Below are 19,323 nucleotides of genomic sequence, written 5' to 3'. Positions count from 1 at the left end.
GAGAAATATAGGGCTTTTTAAAACAGATGTACATAAGAACATAAGAGAAGCCATGTTAGATCAGGCCAATGGCCCATCCGGTCCAACATTCTGTGTCACACAGCGGCCAAATATATATATATATATACATATATATATATATACACACACACACACTGTGGCTAATAGCCACTGATGGACCTGTGTTCCATATTTTTATCTAAACCCCTCTTGAAGGTGGCTATGCTTGTGGCCGCCACCACCTCCTGTGGCAGTGAATTCCACATGTTAATCACCCTTTGGGTGAAGAAGTACTTCCTTTTATCCGTTTTAACCTGTCTGCTCAGCAATTTCATCGAATGCCCACGAGTTCTTGTATTGTGAGAAAGGGAGAACAGTACTTCTTTCTCTATTTTCTCCATCCCATGCATTATCTTGTAAACCTCTATCATGTCACCCCTCAGTCGATGTTTCTCCAAGCTAAAGAGCCCTAAGCGTTTCAACCTTTCTTCATAGGGAAGGTGTTCCAGCCCTTTAATAATTCTAGTTGCCCTTTTCTGAACTTTCTCCAATGCTATAATATCCTTTATGAGGTGCTGCGACCAGAACTGCACACAGTACTCCAAATGAGACCGCACCATCGATTTATACAGGGGCATTATGATACTGGCTGATTTGTTTTCAATTCCCTTCCTAATAATTCCCAGCATGGCGTTGGCCTTTTTTATTGCAAACGCACACTGTCCTGACATTTTCAGTGAATTATCTACCACGACCCCAAGATCTCTCTCATGGTCAGTCTCTGCCAGTTCACACCCCATATTTGTAGCTGGGATTCTTGGCCCCAATGTGCATTACTTTGCACTTGGCCACATTGAACCGCATCTGCCACGTTGACGCCCACTCACCCAGCCTCAACAGATCCCTTTGGAGTTCCTCACAATCCTCTCTGGTTCTCACCACCCTGAACAATTTAGTGTCATCCACAAATTTGGCCACTTCACTGCTCACTCCCAACTCTAAATAATTTATGAACAAGTTAAAGAGCATGGGACCCAGTACCGAGCCTTGAGGCACCCCACTGCTTACCGTCCTCCACTGCGAAGACTGGCCATTTATACTCACTCTCTGCTTCCTATTACTCAGCCAGTTTTTGATCCACAAGAGGACCTGTCCTTTTACTCCATGACTTTCAAGCTTTCTAAGGAGCCTTTGATGAGGAACTTTATCAAAAGCTTTCTGGAAGTCAAGGTAAACAACATCTATCGGGTCTCCTTTGTCCACATGTTTGTTCACCCCCTCAAAGAAATGTAACAGGTTAGTGAGGCAAGATCTTCCCCTACAGAACCCATGCTGAATCTTCCTCAATAACCTGTGTTCATCAATGTGCCTACTCATTCTGTCCTTGATAATGGTTTCTACCAACTTTCCCGGTATTGAAGTCAGACTGACTGGCCTGTAATTTCCCGGATCTCCTCTGGAACCCTTTTTAAAGATGGGGGTGACATTTGCTACCTTCCAGTCCTCAGGAACAGAGGCAGATTTCAATGAAAGATTACAGATTTTTGTTAGAAGATGTGTCAATGGTGTACTACCCAGAAACTCATAATATCACAGAATCCCTTTTTTATGCTTTCAAAATCTATTTCCTAAAATACATCAAATATAATATCTAAAGCAAAGGAAACTTGGCAGATTGTGTATACAATTAGATGCTATTTAACATTTCCATTTTATCTGTTTAAATAATAAAAATCCCAAAAACCCTACCTTGCGTTTCCTTTTTGATTTTGGAATCACTTTTCCTGCCGGCACGTCAGTCACGGTGTTCCGCTGCATGCTGATGGCTTCTTTAACTCCAGTGTTTATTACCAGTGGCTCCTCAGGTATGTGTTGTGGAATTCTGGACAAAAGAGTCAAATCAATTTTGACCCAAAGTGCTTTTATGTCCTCTGTGTCCTTCAGAGGAGACAGGAGCTCATTCCTACCAAAAGGGACCAATGTGTAAAACTGCTCTTCCAGCTCCTTCGCTATATCGTTATGTGTCCTGGTATTAATGGAACCAACATTGCCACAGCTGCCATTTACTTTGTTGGCGATATTACTCCCAGAATCCTTTGATTTCTGGTCACATCCAACTGAAGCTGAGACCACAGCTTGAGGTTTGTGTAAAAGATATTCCTCTTGTTCAGACTGAGAATCTGAATCTGAGGAAGCTGAAGAGTCTGACTCAATAAATTCCTTAGATTTGGGTGCTGTTTTTCCCAACCCCCTGGTCCGTTTCTTTTCACAAGCAGCAACACACCGCGCTTCCTTTCTGTGCTCAACTCTGCTGTTGCAGGGCCTGCTTTTAGGTTCTTCACAAATGGTGCTGTCCAGAAATACTTGACTCAAATCAAGATCATCAGATGTATGGCTGTTTAAATTATCACCACCAGAGGTCCTTTCTGTCCTTTTTGGTTGTTTTTTACAACCTGTCCTCTTCTGAGGACCACCATCAGATGAAATTGTAGCAGCAGCAGCAGGCGGTGATTTTTGTTTTCCTCCCTTATGCCCTGGAGCCTTATTAGCTGTTCGAGGCCTCAACTCCTCTTTGTTGGGATTCTTGACTTCTTTATCTCGGAGATCTGTTTGACAAACAGCAGGTACATTTTCACAGTCCTGCCCGTCATCTTTTACTTTGTTGTAATACTGAAAGTTCTCCAGTCCGTGGTTATCATTTTGATTCAAAAGAGGTGCTTTGTGAGGATTAACCTTATTTAGCCATTTATCCAACTGCCACTTGTTTGATGATGGCTGTTCAGGCTAGAAAACAAGATTTTATAAAGTACTAGCTTACAGAGGTTTTATAGGGCTGCTGTTCTCTTTAAGGATCATAGGCACTTTACATGACAAACAAGGTGTTTTTCTTTTTTAAATGTATGCCTGCTCAGTTATCAGCATACAGTGATAGAATTTTTTTTCTCAGAGAATAGCCATTGTTTTGTCATGTGTTGTGGTCAGACCAGCACACAGAACTATGTGTAATTCAAAATATGTTATTAGGAAAAGGAACAGAGTATACATGAAGAGGCACCCCTCAAAAGAGTTCCTGAGCGTACCCTGGGGATTTTTAAAAAACAGGGATCATAACAGGAATCCACATCACAAGGGTTTCTGTTCAGAAGACTATTTATTGCCAGATAAAGCTGGATACATCATATCAACATTCTGTACTATGGAAATGGCACTGTCATTACAAGGTCATCTAAGTTTTTTTTCATTCATAGAGATCTCAAATGACATCATTTCCCAGTATTATTTCCATAGCTTGATGCAACATCTCTGACAGCTACATGATGTTCTACAGCGGGCACACAAGAGGTCAACTGACAGCCCAGAAACGATTAATACATTACTGTATTGGTATGCAGTGGGTAATGCATATACATCCCCTGCAGCAGTGGAGGGCATTGGAAGAGCAGGTGGGTATGGGAGGCAGGGGTCCTGGCATAAAAGAACAGGGGGAAAGTCTGTGCACGTGAGAGGAGTCAGGTAAATAAGACATAAGTTTATGTTAGTCTGTTATAGTTCAAGGAACATGATATGCCATTTTATGGCAGTTTGTGATTGACAAGCTCACTTATATAAAAATCTGAAGTGGCCAGTTCAGTTAGTGAATCTGGTGGAATTCTTTCTCAATATAGGCTGATTAGATGTCATGAAAGGCATCCTCTAGTTGATTTTTTAAACACTGCCAGTTTGTATGTGAAAATAATAGAGAGCTCCTTCATTCAAGGTGGAGTTGACAAGGGCAATTGTGCTTTACAGTTTTGTTTTTTTAAGATCAGTTCTTTTGGGGGAAACTTGTGGTAGTGAGGTGAAAACTACCTGATCTGTGTGTTAAGGTGGTACACACGAACAAGACACAATATGGCAGCAGTTTGTTACATGAAAAATTATTCCAAATGGCTTCTGTGTGGTAGGTGTAGCATATGAATTATTCCTAATTTTTCTTTTCCATCGCCTGTCATATCCCCCATTATATCCCATGCATTCCCCTTTTCTGTGTCTGAGTTAAGCCTCCATATGTTTGGTGAGATGTACTTTGTGGGTTGAGCATTTATAGACAGGCGAGAACCATACTTGAAGGAAGAAGCCCTGTCAAGGCCATAAGTCCATTAACAGAACATGCTCCATTTATGTAATTTAAGAATTAAAACAGAAAATTCTATTTAATTAATTATGAAACTGTGATAATGGGATGGCTGTGGGGTAGTATGTGTGTTTGTAAGCAAGTGTTGAGCCCTAGCCCTGTTACAGCCAGTCAAGAGCTTCAGATCAATTCACCTGTTACACTTTTCTCTTTTAGCATGATTCTTTTTTCTTTATTTTTCCTTCATGACAACTCCATGAATTAGGGTAGGCTGAGATTGAGTAACTGGCCTAAAGTCACGCGGTACACTTTGTGGCTGAGCAGGGATTTGAATCTAGGTCTGTCTGGTCTTAGTCTAACACTGTAACTGCTGTATAACAGCTAGACTCATATCCAAAATGAATGACACTCTGTGCACTGACCCAACAGCTACAACAGCCTTTGGAAGCCAAATAGACCCTCCCGACCAGATTAGTGCCAATGGCCTGCTTCACACACACAGGGCTCCATCATGTTCTATAAAAGTGTCTAAAGTTTTCTTTAAAGCTTCATGGTTTAAAATCTTTAGGCTATACTGTGGTCATGATGGTAACCTTTCCCCAAAGAGCACAAGGGCTGAAAATAATGTTTTAAAATCATGCCTTACCCCCCTCCCCCCATTTTTCACATAGTATGAAATGCCAGCATGTGCTTAAAGGCACATTCACATAAAAACAATTCACCCATCAAGATATCACATAAAACTGCCTTGATCTTTAGCACATTGCTTGGATGAACATTCCTTTGATTTGGAAATTTAACTATTTTTATTACCATGTTTTGACTGTGGTGAAAGTTACTTATATAAGATGTAAAAATTCTTCTATCCAAGCATTAAGAACAGATGTACTTACCTCTGGGTTGGAGTAATGAGATGATTTGTTGCAATCACTCTCAGTAGAACTGCTTTCGCTCTCTGAGTCAGATTCTGAACTGCTCTCAGATTCGCTGGAACTACTGCTGCTGGAGCATTTGATGGAAATTCCTGAGATTCTGCAACTGGTCTGCTGCACAACAGGACTGCCACACCCCAATGGAGCAAGAGAAAGAACACACAACATCAGATCAAAGGACGCGTCTAGCTTGTCCTATTTGTCGGGTTACTTATGGCAGCAACATACTTAGACAGAAAAGGTCCAATCGGCTAAAAATTACATCCCTTTAACTCACAACTGCTAAGAACATTGTTATTTTTGACAACTACTGTTTATAGTCAATCATTTGTGAATACTTAAGTTTTTACAGGAAACAGCCTGAGGTAGGGGTTGGCAAATGGTGGCCCACACACAGAATCCAGATATAATAGTCACTCAGTGGGGTCTGCTGCATTTCAGTTAAGGCACAGAAGTAATGTGACTGGTGCACAGTTTTCCATGTCATGTCACTTGAGCTTAGGAGGCAGTAAACTGGCAAAGAAAGCAAAATAATGTGTGTGCCAGGAATTTCAACCTCCAGATGGTGGCTAGAGATCTCCCTCTATTACAACTGATCCCCAGGTAACAGAGATCAGTTCACCTGGAGAAAAATGGCCACTTTGGAAATTGGACTCTATGGCATTATGCCCCAAACCTGGTCCTCCTCAGGCTCCACCCCCAAATCTCCAGAAATTTCCCAACCAAGAGCAAGCAATGCTGCGGTGTGCTTTGTGAACATTTTCTTTTCCAGGTTAACATAAAACATTAATATTAGGCAATCATGCAAGAAATGTGCCAGCTAAAACATGCACATTAGCAGGTTACAGATGAGTTGTAAAAGCTGCTCCAGGGACGGCTGGCAAGTAGACCAGAAAAATGTGTCCAAATGCACAATCTCGATCCTATCCTGTCCCCACCCTCACCCTGTCCCTACCTGCAGTCTGGCTGGCTCAAAAAGGCACCACTTCAGAAGTGGTACCAAAATGCCAAGGCACCTCCGAGGCACCTTCCCGGCTGTCTGGATGGATGGGAAGCACCTTAGAACCACCCAGGGAGTGGCAGATGGTTGCATGGTGTTAGCATCAGGCACTTTAAGATGAAAACTGCTGATGCAACAGTATGTAACTCCAACTATACTAGCTAATGAGAGGCATGTGAAGCTAGTTAAGTGGGGTGTAACATGATTGGCCAGCTACACCATAAGAACAAGGAACCTAACTCTTAGTCTTTGTTGGATTGATGAGGAGGAAGGACGTGTTGGAGAAGTGGAGAGCTATTGTTATCAGAGACTGTTACTCTGTCCGTTTGACTGATGATGGTAATGACCCTGGTATGTGTAGACTATTCTCTGGATTTGTGACTGTGTACTTCTGACCTGGATGAACTGAACTAACTGTGCTTTGACTATCTTGGACTGCCTTTAACTACTCTTTTGCTGTAACCCCAATACAACTGTTTCAACCGGCTTACTGAAGTTGTGTCTTTGTAGACTTTTACTAGAGGCTGCACTTATCAGCATACTCATACTGCAGAACTCCCATGCACTACTGACACATGGGCACTCTGGAAGTTCCTCCGGGGTGTCCACAGTCCATCCCTGTTCTGGTGGCGGATTGCATGCTGTCTGGATGCTCCAGTGCACTCCTGTTTCCACTGGCTTACTTCTAGGTTGGCATGCTGCCACCTGAGCTGACAGTCTGGAACCAGCCATTATTTTATCAAGTTACATGCTTCCTGAGCTCAGCTGCCATGATGCTAGATGGCAAGTTACATATCACATATTGCTCCTATGACTTAACTGGCAACATGGACACACATTATTAATGGGACAGTGCCACCTACCCACGGCCTTGACAAAAGAGTGCTGCTTAACCTTATGAGGAGAGAGATGCCAATGTGTCAGCTATCCTCACACTACTGTAAGGGAACAAGCCTAAACAGGTCTCCTCAGAAGTAAGGCCTATTTTAATTCAGTGGAGCTTAATACCAGGGTAAATTTGGTTACCCTATTTGTCGTTCACCTCTTCCCAGGGCTGGCCCTAGACTGTCTGGTACCCTAGGCAAGGCTAACTTCTGGCGCCTCCCCCCACTGATAATGTCACTGAGCCACATGAAGGACGCCCAATTTGGTAACCCCAGAAGGCCAGTGCCCTAGGCAATTTGCCTAGTGGCAGCCCAGGCCTGCCTCTTCCAGCTGCAGACTCCCAGCCTAACTGTTATTCTGTTTCAGAGGGCTCCCTGTCTCCAAAGAGCACCATTTCAGGGAGATCAATTGACTGCAGCAGGGGGAGGAAGGAGAATTCTGTTCCACTGAAAAGTGCCTCCATTTATCTTGGAGAAGAAGAAATGGTAATGATTTGTTAGAATCCCGTATAATTAATAGTATTTTACAAGAAGAACTCTAAACAGCTGTTCTTTTGAACATCTAGATCATATTTTCAAGTCTCCTCAGTTGTATCAGACAAAAATGCTCCAATGTGTTTTCATTAGCCAAGAGTCCTCAGTTGCAATATGGCAATTGCATTTTGATTTTGCAAATATATGGGCATATGTTTAAGTCTGAGTAATTCTTCTGTAGACAAAATACAGAAACCTTCACATATATTTTTAAGTGTGTTCAGAATCAAAATGCCTTAACTTTTATAATACCCTGCTATAGGCTTGAATATTTGAAAGGCAGTGACTAGTTAAGTTTTCAACTCATTTCCTGTGCAACTGAGGGGTGTTCTCTGCAGTAACGTGCATAATTTGCACTGCTTTTAAATTACTCAGATGAATAAGTCTCTACTTCTTCCCAGGGAAAAGTGTTCCATAGTTTAATAAATGCCCTAATATTTAGCATTAATACCTTCATGGATTTTATTATATTTATTCTGCTCCAATATTCAGAGTGGTACAATCCTAAATAATTCAAATTTATTTATTTGTTTGGATTTGTTTTTTTTAACTGCCCTCCCTAGCTTGCACGGGACACAGGGCAGTATACAACAATTTAATTTAATACAATATATGTTTTTAAAAAACATAAAACAATATATAAAAAATTCAAAACATTAAAACAAGATGACAGTGCTAGCATTCAGTCACGGGGGGATAGGAAGTGCCAGACCAATGTAAAGAAGGAAAGGACTGTCACTGGCCTCAACCGAAGGCTGGCAGAACATCTCTGCCTTATATGCCCTGCAAAACCTTAATAAGTTTGGCAGGGCACGGCTGTCACTCAACAGAGAATTCCATCAAGCTGGGGTCATGATGGAAAAGGCCCTGGCCTTGGTTGATGTCAGCCAGGTATCTTTTGGACTGGGGAACTTAACAGTATTTGTAGACTACTCAGACCAGGAGTATTGAACTCATGAGGGCTGGTTCTGACATAAATGAGAACTTGTCGGGCCAGACCGGGCCATGTCTGTACCTATTTAAGATTAGGTAGCAGAGATATAAACTTTTTGAAGGACACAGACAAACACAACTAAAGATTTTTTTTAAAAAAAACTTTAAATAAAATTTGCTTTTAAAAACAGCACTTTTTGGTCTTAAAGGTGTTTTCTTTGTATTAATGCTAAATATTAGGGCATGTATTTCTCCCATGGGATCCAGGGAACTGGGCAAAGGAAGCTCTGGCTCTTTCCCTTCTTCCCCAGGGGACCAGGAGGGGGAGGAGCCTCAACCCATGGAGAAAATCAAGGTTTTGCTCTGAAGCTCCTGTGCAATTGAGCAAGCCTGGGAAAGCAAGCTGAGATGAAGAAAGAAGCAAGAGAGAGGGTGAAGGAAGCAGATAAGAGCCAGCTGCTTGGGAGCCTGATAGAACCCCCTTGGGGACCTGATTCGGCCCTCGGGCCGCATGTTTGCCACCCAGACTAAGATCACATACACATTCTAAACATGTTTAGAGCTCACTTGGAAATAAGTGTGTTTTCTATTACTGCTCTCCTTGCTATTGGTCAAGCCTAACTATTAAGGTTGCCAATCTTCAGTTGTGGGTAGGGGATCCTCTAGTTTGGAGGCCCTCCCTCTGCTTCAAGGTTATCGGGGGAGGGATATTGGGGCACACCATGATACCCTATGGGGACTGGTTCTCATAGGGCAGGGGTATTGAATTCCTTTGTTAGGAGGGCCAGATCAGACACAAATGGGACTTTGTGGGGTTGGGCTATGTGTGTCATAAAATCTAGTGTGAGGTAGCAGAGATGGCTTTTTTTGAGAAGGAATGCACAGGAATGCAGTTCTGGCTGGCTTGGCATTAGGGGTGTGGCCTAATATGCAAATGAGTTCCTGCTGGGCTTTTCTACAAAAAAGCCATGAGTGGAGATATAGACTTTATATAAGACACAGGCAAACACAATTAAAGATATTTTTTTAACTTAAAAAAAAATACAAACATGCTTAAAACTCTTGCAATATTTTTTAAAATGGAAAGCTGGGGGGAGTAGTGAGATTTTGCAATGCAATTTTAAAAAATAAAGCATCAAGAAAAACCACAAGGATCACCGCAGAAACTTAAACTATATTATAAAACTAAAGCTCTGAGCCTGGGAAAACATGAAATGGCTGGGTATTGTAAGCTCCCCCCTGCCCTCAAGTCTACTAAGATTGGCAGTGGCTCTCCAGCATAATATCTCCCTTTGGCTGTGGGTTTCCAGGTTAGATTACTCACTAGGCATCAGTTCTCAGGTCCATTCAGTAGAGACAAGCTGGCTCAAGGCATCAACCCTTTATTTGTAACTCCAGAAAGCATGAGCTTCAGCTGGTCATAGGAACGCTGAAAAGTGAAACTGGGTTCCACTCCATTGAAACACATTGTATCACACGCGAAATTGAAACAAAAATGTGGAATGGATTTTCCATTAAGGTCTCTGAGTCCTTTATATCTGGGCAAAGAGACCTTAATGGAAAATCCACCCCACATTTTCTTTGCAGCTTTGCTTCCTGCTGCAGCTGGCAAAGACAAGGCAGAAAGAGCAGGAAACTTCAGCAGCCTTGGAGTTTCAAAGGGTGAAGACCTCTTAGGAGGAGGTGGGAGAAAAGAGCCCCACAGGTCTGATTAATTTGACATTTAACACCACTGCCATAGGGTATTGATCCATGGGTATCTGGGGCTTGGGGTGGGGGTGGGGAGTTGAGCAGAGGTAATAAATTTTCAGCATAGCATCTAGTGCCTCTCATTTAAAAAACCCTGAGTTTCATGAGTTCAATTCTATGAACCCAAAAATCAGGTGCCCCTATCTTCCATTATTTCTAATGAAAGGAAGTCATTTAAAAGGAATGTGGTCCCTTTAAATGTGATGGCCAGAACTCCCTTCAGAGTTCAATTGTGCGTCACAGCCTTGCTCTTGGCTCCACCCCCAAAGTCTCCTGGCTCCAACTCCAAAGTCCCCAGATATTTCCTGAGTTGAACCTGGCAACCCTACTAACTATATATGTCCAGATTTTCATGTATTTTCCCCACAGTCAATACTTTTGGGTTGTGGTTAATATTTGTTGCTGTCTTCCGAACTATATACAGTTTGCTTATACATGTTAGATGAAGGACTTCTCTAGGAGTGGGCATGAAACTAACAAATCCGGTTCTATTCAGGGTGGTTCTTGAACTGAGCCAAGCTAAAAGTGCCCATCTGAACCAGCCAAGAGAAAGGTGGGGATTTCTGGGAAGAGTTAAAAAGGTGTCAAGAAGCACGGGGGCTGTGGGGGGGGGGAAGTGAAATTAATGGCTTTAATGGCTTGCAGCCATTTAAACCTAACAGCTAATGTGGGATTCACTCTGCTGCTAGGTTTAAATGACTGCCAGCCATTTAACTGGTTGATTTTAATTCCCTCCACTTCTAAAGTGGGGAGAAGCCAAATGGACTTGTGGAATCACTTCATTTCAGCCTAACACTGGGTCAGGTGCACCCATCTGCTGTTCAGCTGAAATGGCTGCCAGCCACTTTAGGGGTCCATTTAACTTCACCCAGTTCCAAGCAGGGGGAAGCAAAAGCTACTGGTGAAATGGCTGCTTTGAAGTGTGAGGAAGTGAAATGACTGGTGAACTGGCTCGCAGATATTTAAAACTAACAGGACAGCTGCAGACTTGAGATGCTCAGCTGTTAGATTTACATGACCCAAACAGTCAAACCAAACGTAAGTCCAGTAAATGTTTGAGGAAAGTTTCTTCTCTGTATACCAGTTTGGGGGCTCCAAACCAGGTCAAGTCTGTGCTAAATTTTGGCTCATGAAACAGTTCATGCCCATCCCTAGACTTCTCAAACCAAATGTGCAGACAAGAAAATCTAGCTGCAGAAGAGTGCTATAGTGTAATGACAGTACAGAAATGTCGGTGCAGTCATAGTTACATAAAACTGTATTGACTTTTTCATGGTAAAATCCTGTTCCCCAATGAAATTCCTCTCTCAGCACCACCACATCCATCTTCTTAAATTAACAGACTATCCAATCATTGCATCTAATTTTCCAAGGGATGTAAGGCCTTTATATTCCCTTCCCCAGTGCATTTTATTTTCTCATTTTATTTCTAGCCCATTTAATCATAATCAATTGCTAATTAATTATAAATGAAATTATTTTAAATTCCTTCAAAATTAGTGCTGATTGTAGATTTAATTGGATTGGACAAATGATGTCATGCAGCATGACCATCATCACCAACTTTACCTCACGAGAAGTAAAAGTCCTGATAAGGGCAGGAGATCAGGTGACTAGGTTAACATCATTCCTGGGACTCTTAAGCCTGGTCCTGTGAAACCATTTGTCACTGGCAGTCAGGTTCTGCCAATTAGGTTTGCACAAATTATCCATTTCAGGTTGTGCTTTTTGACATCAAAGATGTCATGACCAAAGTATGCATAATCTGGATCTTATCACCTTTCCAGTGGCACATAGAGAGGAGCTTGACTCCCCCCCCCCCCCCGTCCTCATGGGTTGCCTTATTCCTGGCATAACCTTTTCAAGGGTCAAAGATGCTGCTGGGAGAAGGGTAACCCACTTCCCCCTATGGAAAACTGACCTGCATTTTTCATTTTATTTGCCAAGATCATTATCCACCTGCTAGATAAAATGGCTAACAGAAAAATCCAGTTCTTCTGTTCTTAAATGAAATGCACATCTCATATCTGTGCTGGCCTCCTCTTCCTTTCCACAGCAAATGCCAAGACAAGGATAGATTATGCCCTTGTGGCAGATAAGCACAATTCCCATGGCAGCATGGTCTAATTTAAAAACTGTGGCCTTAATTCTCAATTGCTTTTGCTGAAAGTCAGATGATTAAAATGCCATTTTGCTTGGGAAACATCTTCTAAAATATAGCTTGCCAGACTCCTTGGGGGGTGGGGAAGCTGTTGGTTTTAATTGGTAGAAGATGAGGGAAAGGGGGAATTTCAGCAGAAGAACCTCTGTCATACCATGCTGTAATAGTACAAGAGGCTTGTGAGTATCAAAATTGCTATTACAAACACAAGAGGCATTACAAGCACAGGTTCTTCTGAAACCTGAAAGGTTAACAGCCCTCTTCTAAATGGAACTTTATAGCTGATTATCACTTTTGTTTGCTGCAACTTCTCCTGGGCATTTTCTGGGGTCTCAAGCATATTCTACTTTACATAATGAGAGGATTAGTAATGGGAACTGTGATGAGGGAAAGGTTGGTTAAGTTCTCACAATATGTGACACTTTTGCTAAAATAGTGCATTTCACAGTGTTGCCTTTGCTAAGCACAAATAAGAAAGTACTGTTGAGAACAGAGCTCACAGATTCCACCTATAGATCAAATCGTCCTTGGAGATGCTTAAATACTATTTGTGCTGACAGCACAAATGCTATCCAATAATGCAAACCTCAGGTAAATCAGCTTTCTGCACATAACCAGGTGCACAATGTACAACGCTCAGAATCTAATTGCCACAGTATTATGCTAGCTTTAAAAACAACAACCCTGAACACGCTACTAAAAATAAAATCTTAACAAGCTTACAAACACCCACAAAGGAAATTCAGTTTAATATTTTGAGAGACCTCTATTGCTTGTAATTGGAAGAAGCAATATAAAAATAACTCCTACCTTCACACACAAAAAAAACCATTGTAAACATTCAGAAATACTGAAGAAAGGACTTCATGCAAGTAGTACTACTGCCAAAATGGGGGGGAAATTATTATAATTAATAACTGCATTACCAGAGTAAATAGCTCTCTCCAAGGACTTGAGCGCCTGGCTATGTGAGATGAAAGAGTGTTAAAAACCTGGAGCTGCATTAACTTCAGGATGAAGTGATTAGTCAGCAGGCTGACAGCTGTGCTGGGAGGCCTGGTGCCAGATTCCAGTGTATGCTTGTGCTGGCTGCCAAGTGTTTGCTTGTCACACCAGATAAATGGAACATCAGCAGTGTTTTATTTGACCTGCTTGCAAGAAAAATAAAGCAACTCTGACTTTCTCGTTGTGTTTGCCGTTGACCTTGCATCAGCTGAGTATGAACAGCTAAGACTCCTCAGTCTGAACAAGTTAACTCTTTATAGGAAGGGTCTCAAAAATTCCTTTCTTTCAGGAAGTAGAATTCTTCAAAGACATAAAGAAAACAGACTGCCAGATGCTGAGCTTCTTGTTTGTTGAAATTAATGCCAAATGGCCTTGCAAGTTCTAGTGAAAAATCCTATGCATTTTTATTCAGATAAATCCCACTGATTTCTGCTTATTCCCTAATTCTGCAGAGAACTGGACAGCAACTATATTTAGGATTGCTGCCCAATCCTATGCATGTTTAATTAAGAAGAAATTCACACTCTGTCCAGTGGGGTTTTCATCCAAATAGTGACAATGTGAATTCACACAGCATAATTGGGTCACTAATTACAAGCAGCATCTGTGAATGCTTTGAAGAAAGGTACAGCTTGAGAAATGTAGTGCGAGGATAGGGGCAAGCAGCATGTTGCCTAGGCAACTGAGTGACACTTCCTCTACTTCTGCGTACTTTGGGTGTCATCACAATGCCATGTTCCATATTTACCAGCATGGATGTCCTTCTGGAGGAGCAGAAGGCGGCAGCAGCTTCAGTGACATTTACAATTACATTTACAAAAAAGGTCAAGTTCAATTTCAGCAATCAGCACAGTTTCAGTAAGACCAAGTAAAGGGCTAAAGAAATCAACTTCTGGGATGCGCTAAAAATGACAAATGTTACTAAATGTTGTGACAACTCTGATCTGATTTGAAAGTTTGAATTTCTTTTATAGTTTCTCCACACGTGGAATGAAATTATGGCTGTCCTTTTTTCTGCCCATGTTAATAACATTCCATAGCTATGTTGCTGTTCAAATGGATGCCATTGTGTGTCAGCTGCATTAAAAATACTGTAAAAACAGCAAAAGGACTCATATCACAAAATAGCACCAAAATGCTGCAAAAGAAACTAACATAGATATCTGCCAAAAAAAAATAGGCAGGAAGGAAATGGCCATCCTCAAAATTAAACAAAAGAACCAAATGTGTGTTTGTAAATCCCTTAGCCAAAAGCTGCTCTCAGCCCAGGCTGATGAATGGGAAAGGACCAGGAACAAAAGCTTGAAATACGTTTCCATTTTAATTGCAAAAGGATTAATAATTTCAGGGTAACAGGGATTGCTGTGAAATAAAGATGAGTATTACCAGCTAGAAAAATTTGTATTTTATATATGTGCAGCCCAACTCTATGCATGTTTACTGAGATGAGGGAGGTGGGATGTCTGAAGAAGATCACACAGCACAGCCCGGGACTCAGGGCTTTACATGGGAGAGAAGTGGACCCACTGAAAGCTACAACTGCCAGGTTCACCCCCAATCCCCACCCCATAAGGACACAATTCCCAGTTACAGTATTGTACAGAATCATCTAACAGGGAATGGCTACTGAAGGTTTGGGAGATAACAAAGGTAGTAAATTTAGCACCATTCAAGAAAACTATGGTTAAATTATAAAATGTTAATCTCTAAAGACCAATAATTCAGTGTATAATAAGAATAATATATGTTAGATGATGATTTCCCCCCAACATTCTAAGCTATTACACCTATCATACCCTATGAAGGTGACTGTTTTACACTTGTTGCAGGAGGACTGCAGCCTTCAGAATGAAAGGCACAAGTAATACAGTTACCTAATGAAACTTGTGGCTTCTCCACCTTCCTTAGAACCTAATATAAGATTTATTTGCAAGCTCATTTTCCAGAGCATTCTTGAAGTAACACCCCTCCTCTACAGTTTTAGTGTCTACCATCTGTAATGGCCATGTGTTTTTTGAGGTGTGGAATGCAGATGTTCCCTGTAACATTGTTGAATCATTGTATCAATCTAACCTTAGTCCAAAAAAATAGACATAGAGAAAGGGGGGGGGGTATGCAAACCAAGTAAGCACATTATTTGTGAAAATACAGATGAGGGGAGAAAAAGAATGCATAGACAATCATAGAGTAGAACATCCAATCCAAACTTACTTTGTAGACAAGCTTTCTGTTTCAGGCCTGCCTCTGCAGATATGCACTCTACTGCTATATCATTGTAACAGTCACACTAAAATTGTGCCCAAAGGAGAGAGACCTTTTGATGAGACTGTGAGGTGGATGGTCTGTTAGCTGTTCTGCTGTACAATGGGCAGCAAGACCAGGTAACGGGCAGCACACACCTGGAAAACTTGCCTGCCTTTAGCAGAGTAACCATTAGCCTTGGCTAAAACCAATCTGATAAACAATGCTGGTCCAAATTTAAGTGGACTAAAGAGGCATTTTTGATGTCATGGAAATGTGGGGAGTCCCCCACCCCCACATGCAAAACTCTCCTACTTAGAACTTTCAGGTATTCCTGCACTTCTGGGAGCAAGAAGGATGCCCTAGTTGGGAAGACAAGTGACACACTTGTAAGTACTCAATATGTACAGCACTCTGCATCCTTTCTGGCAGTGGCTCTCTTAATATTTCTGCTTATCCATTTACATTCTTGGATCTGTGTGTGCCTGACCCATATTACAACAGAGACAGTAATGGTTGTTTATTAATATATTCTACATTTAAATCATTCACAGGATAATATCAGGCTATGCTGCTGCTAAATGCTAAGTGCTAAATGCACTGAAGATCTTTCCTCTTCAGTATCCAGAATGCAAAATCTAATTTCTTTTCACACTCCACAACTTTGAGTTTATCCTACTATACACTGTATTGTCCTCAATTCAAGGGTGAAGAATCATGAATTCTTATTTTTCCTAATTAATGCCAGCATACAGAGTAGGCAACACATCAAAACAAAGCAGTTGTGCAAACAAGTGCTGGACGAAAGTCTGAAGTCATTTGTGGACAGAAAATGAAGCACAGAGCTTGAATTTCTATGAACTGCTAAGAGCTCTAGCTAGGAATCCTCATATGGAGACTTCAGTATAATAACAATATGCTCTGTCATCTGTATGCCCCCTCTCCTACAGGCAGGAAGTAGAAAAACCATCCACTAAAAACTTGGGGGGAGGCCCACAGAAGCCTAAACAAACTCTTAATTAGACTTATAGAATCATAGAGTTGGAAGGAGCTATACAGGCCATTTAGTCGAACTCAGTGCAGGATCAGCCTACAGCATCCCTGACAAGTGTTCATCCAGCCATTGCTTAAAGACTGCCAGTGAGGGAGAGTTCACCACCTCCCTTGGTACTGATTCCATTGCTGAACAACTCTTACTGTAAAAAAGTTTTTCCTAATATCCAGTCAATACCTTTCCACCCTTAATTTAAACTCATTATTACAAGTCCTCTCCTCTGCTACCAACAGGAACAGTTCCCTGCCCTCCTCTAAAGTGACAGCCCTTCAAATACTTATAGAGAGCAGTCATGTTCCCCGTCAACCTCCTCTTCTGCAGAACATTCCCTTCAGCCTTTCCTCATATACTTGGTCTCCAGGCCCCTGATCATCCTTGTTGCTCTCCTCTACACCTGCTCCATTCTGTCCACATCTTTCTTGAAGTGAGGCCTCCAGAACTGCACACAATACTAAAGGTGTGGCCTAACCATGAACTGTACAACGGAACAATGACATCTTGTGATCTAGATGTTATGCCTCTGTTGATACACCCCAAGATGGCATTTGTGTTTTTTGTGATTGCATCACATTGACTGCTCATATTTAACTTATTGTCCACCTGTACTCCAAGATCTTGTTCACAAGTACATCCCCCATCCAGTATGTGTGTTTCTCATTTTTGTTATTGAGATGTAGAACTTGGCATTTATCCTTGCTAAATTTATCTTGTTCACTTTCAACCACTATTCCAGCATGTTCAGATATAGTTGAATTCTAACTCTATCTTCTGGTGTATTCACTGCTCCCTGCAATTTTGTGTCATCGGCAATTTAATGAGTAATGCTATGTCCATGTCCTCATCCAGATCACTGATAAAAATATTGAAAAGTACCTGGTCCAAAAGTGAGCCCTGTGGTACCCACTGAACACTTCCCTCCATTCAGATGAAATGCCATTGACAACTACTCTTTGAGTTTGGTTCTCCAACCAATTATCTGTCTTGAACACTGATTAAATAATGCACATTGTAAGTTTGTAAATGGTCTAAGGGTCCTCCCTGACACTTCTACAAAATTTTCTAGTTTTCCAAATCTTTTAAATCAGATTTGGGTTGAAGGAGTACTGTTTTTACATGTCTTGTACATCATTGTCAAAATTGTTACTAAAATTGTTTTAGGATGGTAATGCTCACAGTGATTCACCATTATTGGTGCACAGGGGGTATCAGAGGGCAAGATATAATAGTGCATAAGTCAGAAAGAACAAAATACTGTAATAAAACCACAGAAATAAGTATACCAAAGAAATGGGAATACTTGAAAATGTGATAAAAACAACAGAAAGGATTATCCATGCAATCAACAATTTATTTATTTATTTATTAAATTCAATTTTGGACCACCCTCCCCTGGAAAGACAAGGCTCAGGGTGGTGTGCAATATAATATAATGTAAACATCATTAAAACAAATTAAAACCAATAAAACATAGCAGTAATCAAAAGAAGGCATTTAATCTTTTCTTAATGGTGCCACTGGCCTCATGGGGAGGCAGGGGGTGGGAGTGCCAGAGTGTGGTCATAGAAATGACCTTGGTATTACGGGAAGGTTATGAGGAGTATTAGATCCCTTGGGTGCCTAAAAAAGGCCCATTGGTCTAGACCCCTTTGGACTGGAGAGCCCTGGAACAAATCACCAGCACCCTATGTTTGGCTTGCTGTTTCAACAGATAATGGAGGTAGATCTGAGCAGTATGATGGGACACACTCTTGTTGCTGCTTCATCATGAATTCAGAGAACATCTTCAAAGTGTTTAGAGCTGCTTCCATGAATTTAATAAAGTTCTGCTGAGGGGCTTCTTGCATGACCTGGCAGTCACATCTTCTCTAGCACACACATCTCCACATGTCAGAACTAGCCTCATCATGTGCCTCTTCTCTTCATTGTGCCCCCAAGTGGACTGCATATTCAGGTGCTCAGCCACACTGTTCAGTCGTGACAAATGCCTCTTCTTGATCCTGGCATTGGCAAGTCATGTTGCTGAATGCTGACGACAGGTCTGCTAGATTGGGCTACACATTTGTACCTGAAAGATGTACAGTAGAGAACATTGATGGCATCAAGTGGGAACAGGCCAATATGCATAACTCAAGTCTGAACTGAGGCCCATGTGAAGATCAGCCACTGTCCTTTATAACAACCCACCTCACAAAGTTGACATGTGGCTTAAAAGGAGGAGGGTAGAACAATCATGCTAGCTGATTTGTATCCCTATTTGAAGGAAAAGCATTTTGTATCTGTGATATGTACACTATTCTACTCCCCTCCCTCCCTGTTGAGATCAAAATTCCCGTACCTTTGTGAGTATCCCTTACTGGACTTGCAGAATTGGGTTCACAGCCAACATTTCCTGCACCCTGGGTTCCTGCAAGGACAGGATATGTGATGAATGATGTACACAGGCACTAATCCTTCCCATGCGCATCTGGTTTGGTCAGTACAGGAAATGCAAGAATTTTGAATTAACCCAGACCAGGCAAAGAGGAAACTGAACAGGCATTGCTGAAAGGAAATCTTTTATGGAAAGCGTGATGAGCCCCACCATCACCACTCACAGCATTGTCCTGCCAACTTGTACCCCCCCCCCCCCACTCTTAACTATAGCACCAGAAAGGAATATCCAACATCACATAGGAACATAACCTCACTGGGGGGGCAGAAGGGGGGGGGAGAGAGA

General features: G+C 41.6%; 1 protein-coding gene across 2 annotated transcripts in view; it reads right to left on the bottom strand.

Annotated features, from left to right (window-relative positions):
* AFF3 (ALF transcription elongation factor 3) overlaps window positions 1–19,323 on the bottom strand; it is a 372,886-nt gene that overhangs the window by 38,336 nt on the left and 315,227 nt on the right. For both annotated transcript variants that reach the window (XM_060233827.1, XM_060233829.1), the window contains exons 9-10: window positions 5,008–5,173; window positions 1,750–2,784 (exon numbers count right to left, since the gene is read on the bottom strand). In XM_060233827.1, coding sequence (XP_060089810.1) covers window positions 1,750–2,784; window positions 5,008–5,173 — 1,201 coding nt within the window. The remainder of the gene's footprint in view (window positions 1–1,749; window positions 2,785–5,007; window positions 5,174–19,323) is intronic.

The sequence above is a fragment of the Heteronotia binoei genome, chromosome 3, assembly GCF_032191835.1.
Source record: "Heteronotia binoei isolate CCM8104 ecotype False Entrance Well chromosome 3, APGP_CSIRO_Hbin_v1, whole genome shotgun sequence".
In the NCBI taxonomy this organism is placed as follows: domain Eukaryota; kingdom Metazoa; phylum Chordata; class Lepidosauria; order Squamata; family Gekkonidae; genus Heteronotia; species Heteronotia binoei.
This window is presented reverse-complemented; position numbering and strand designations above follow the sequence as displayed.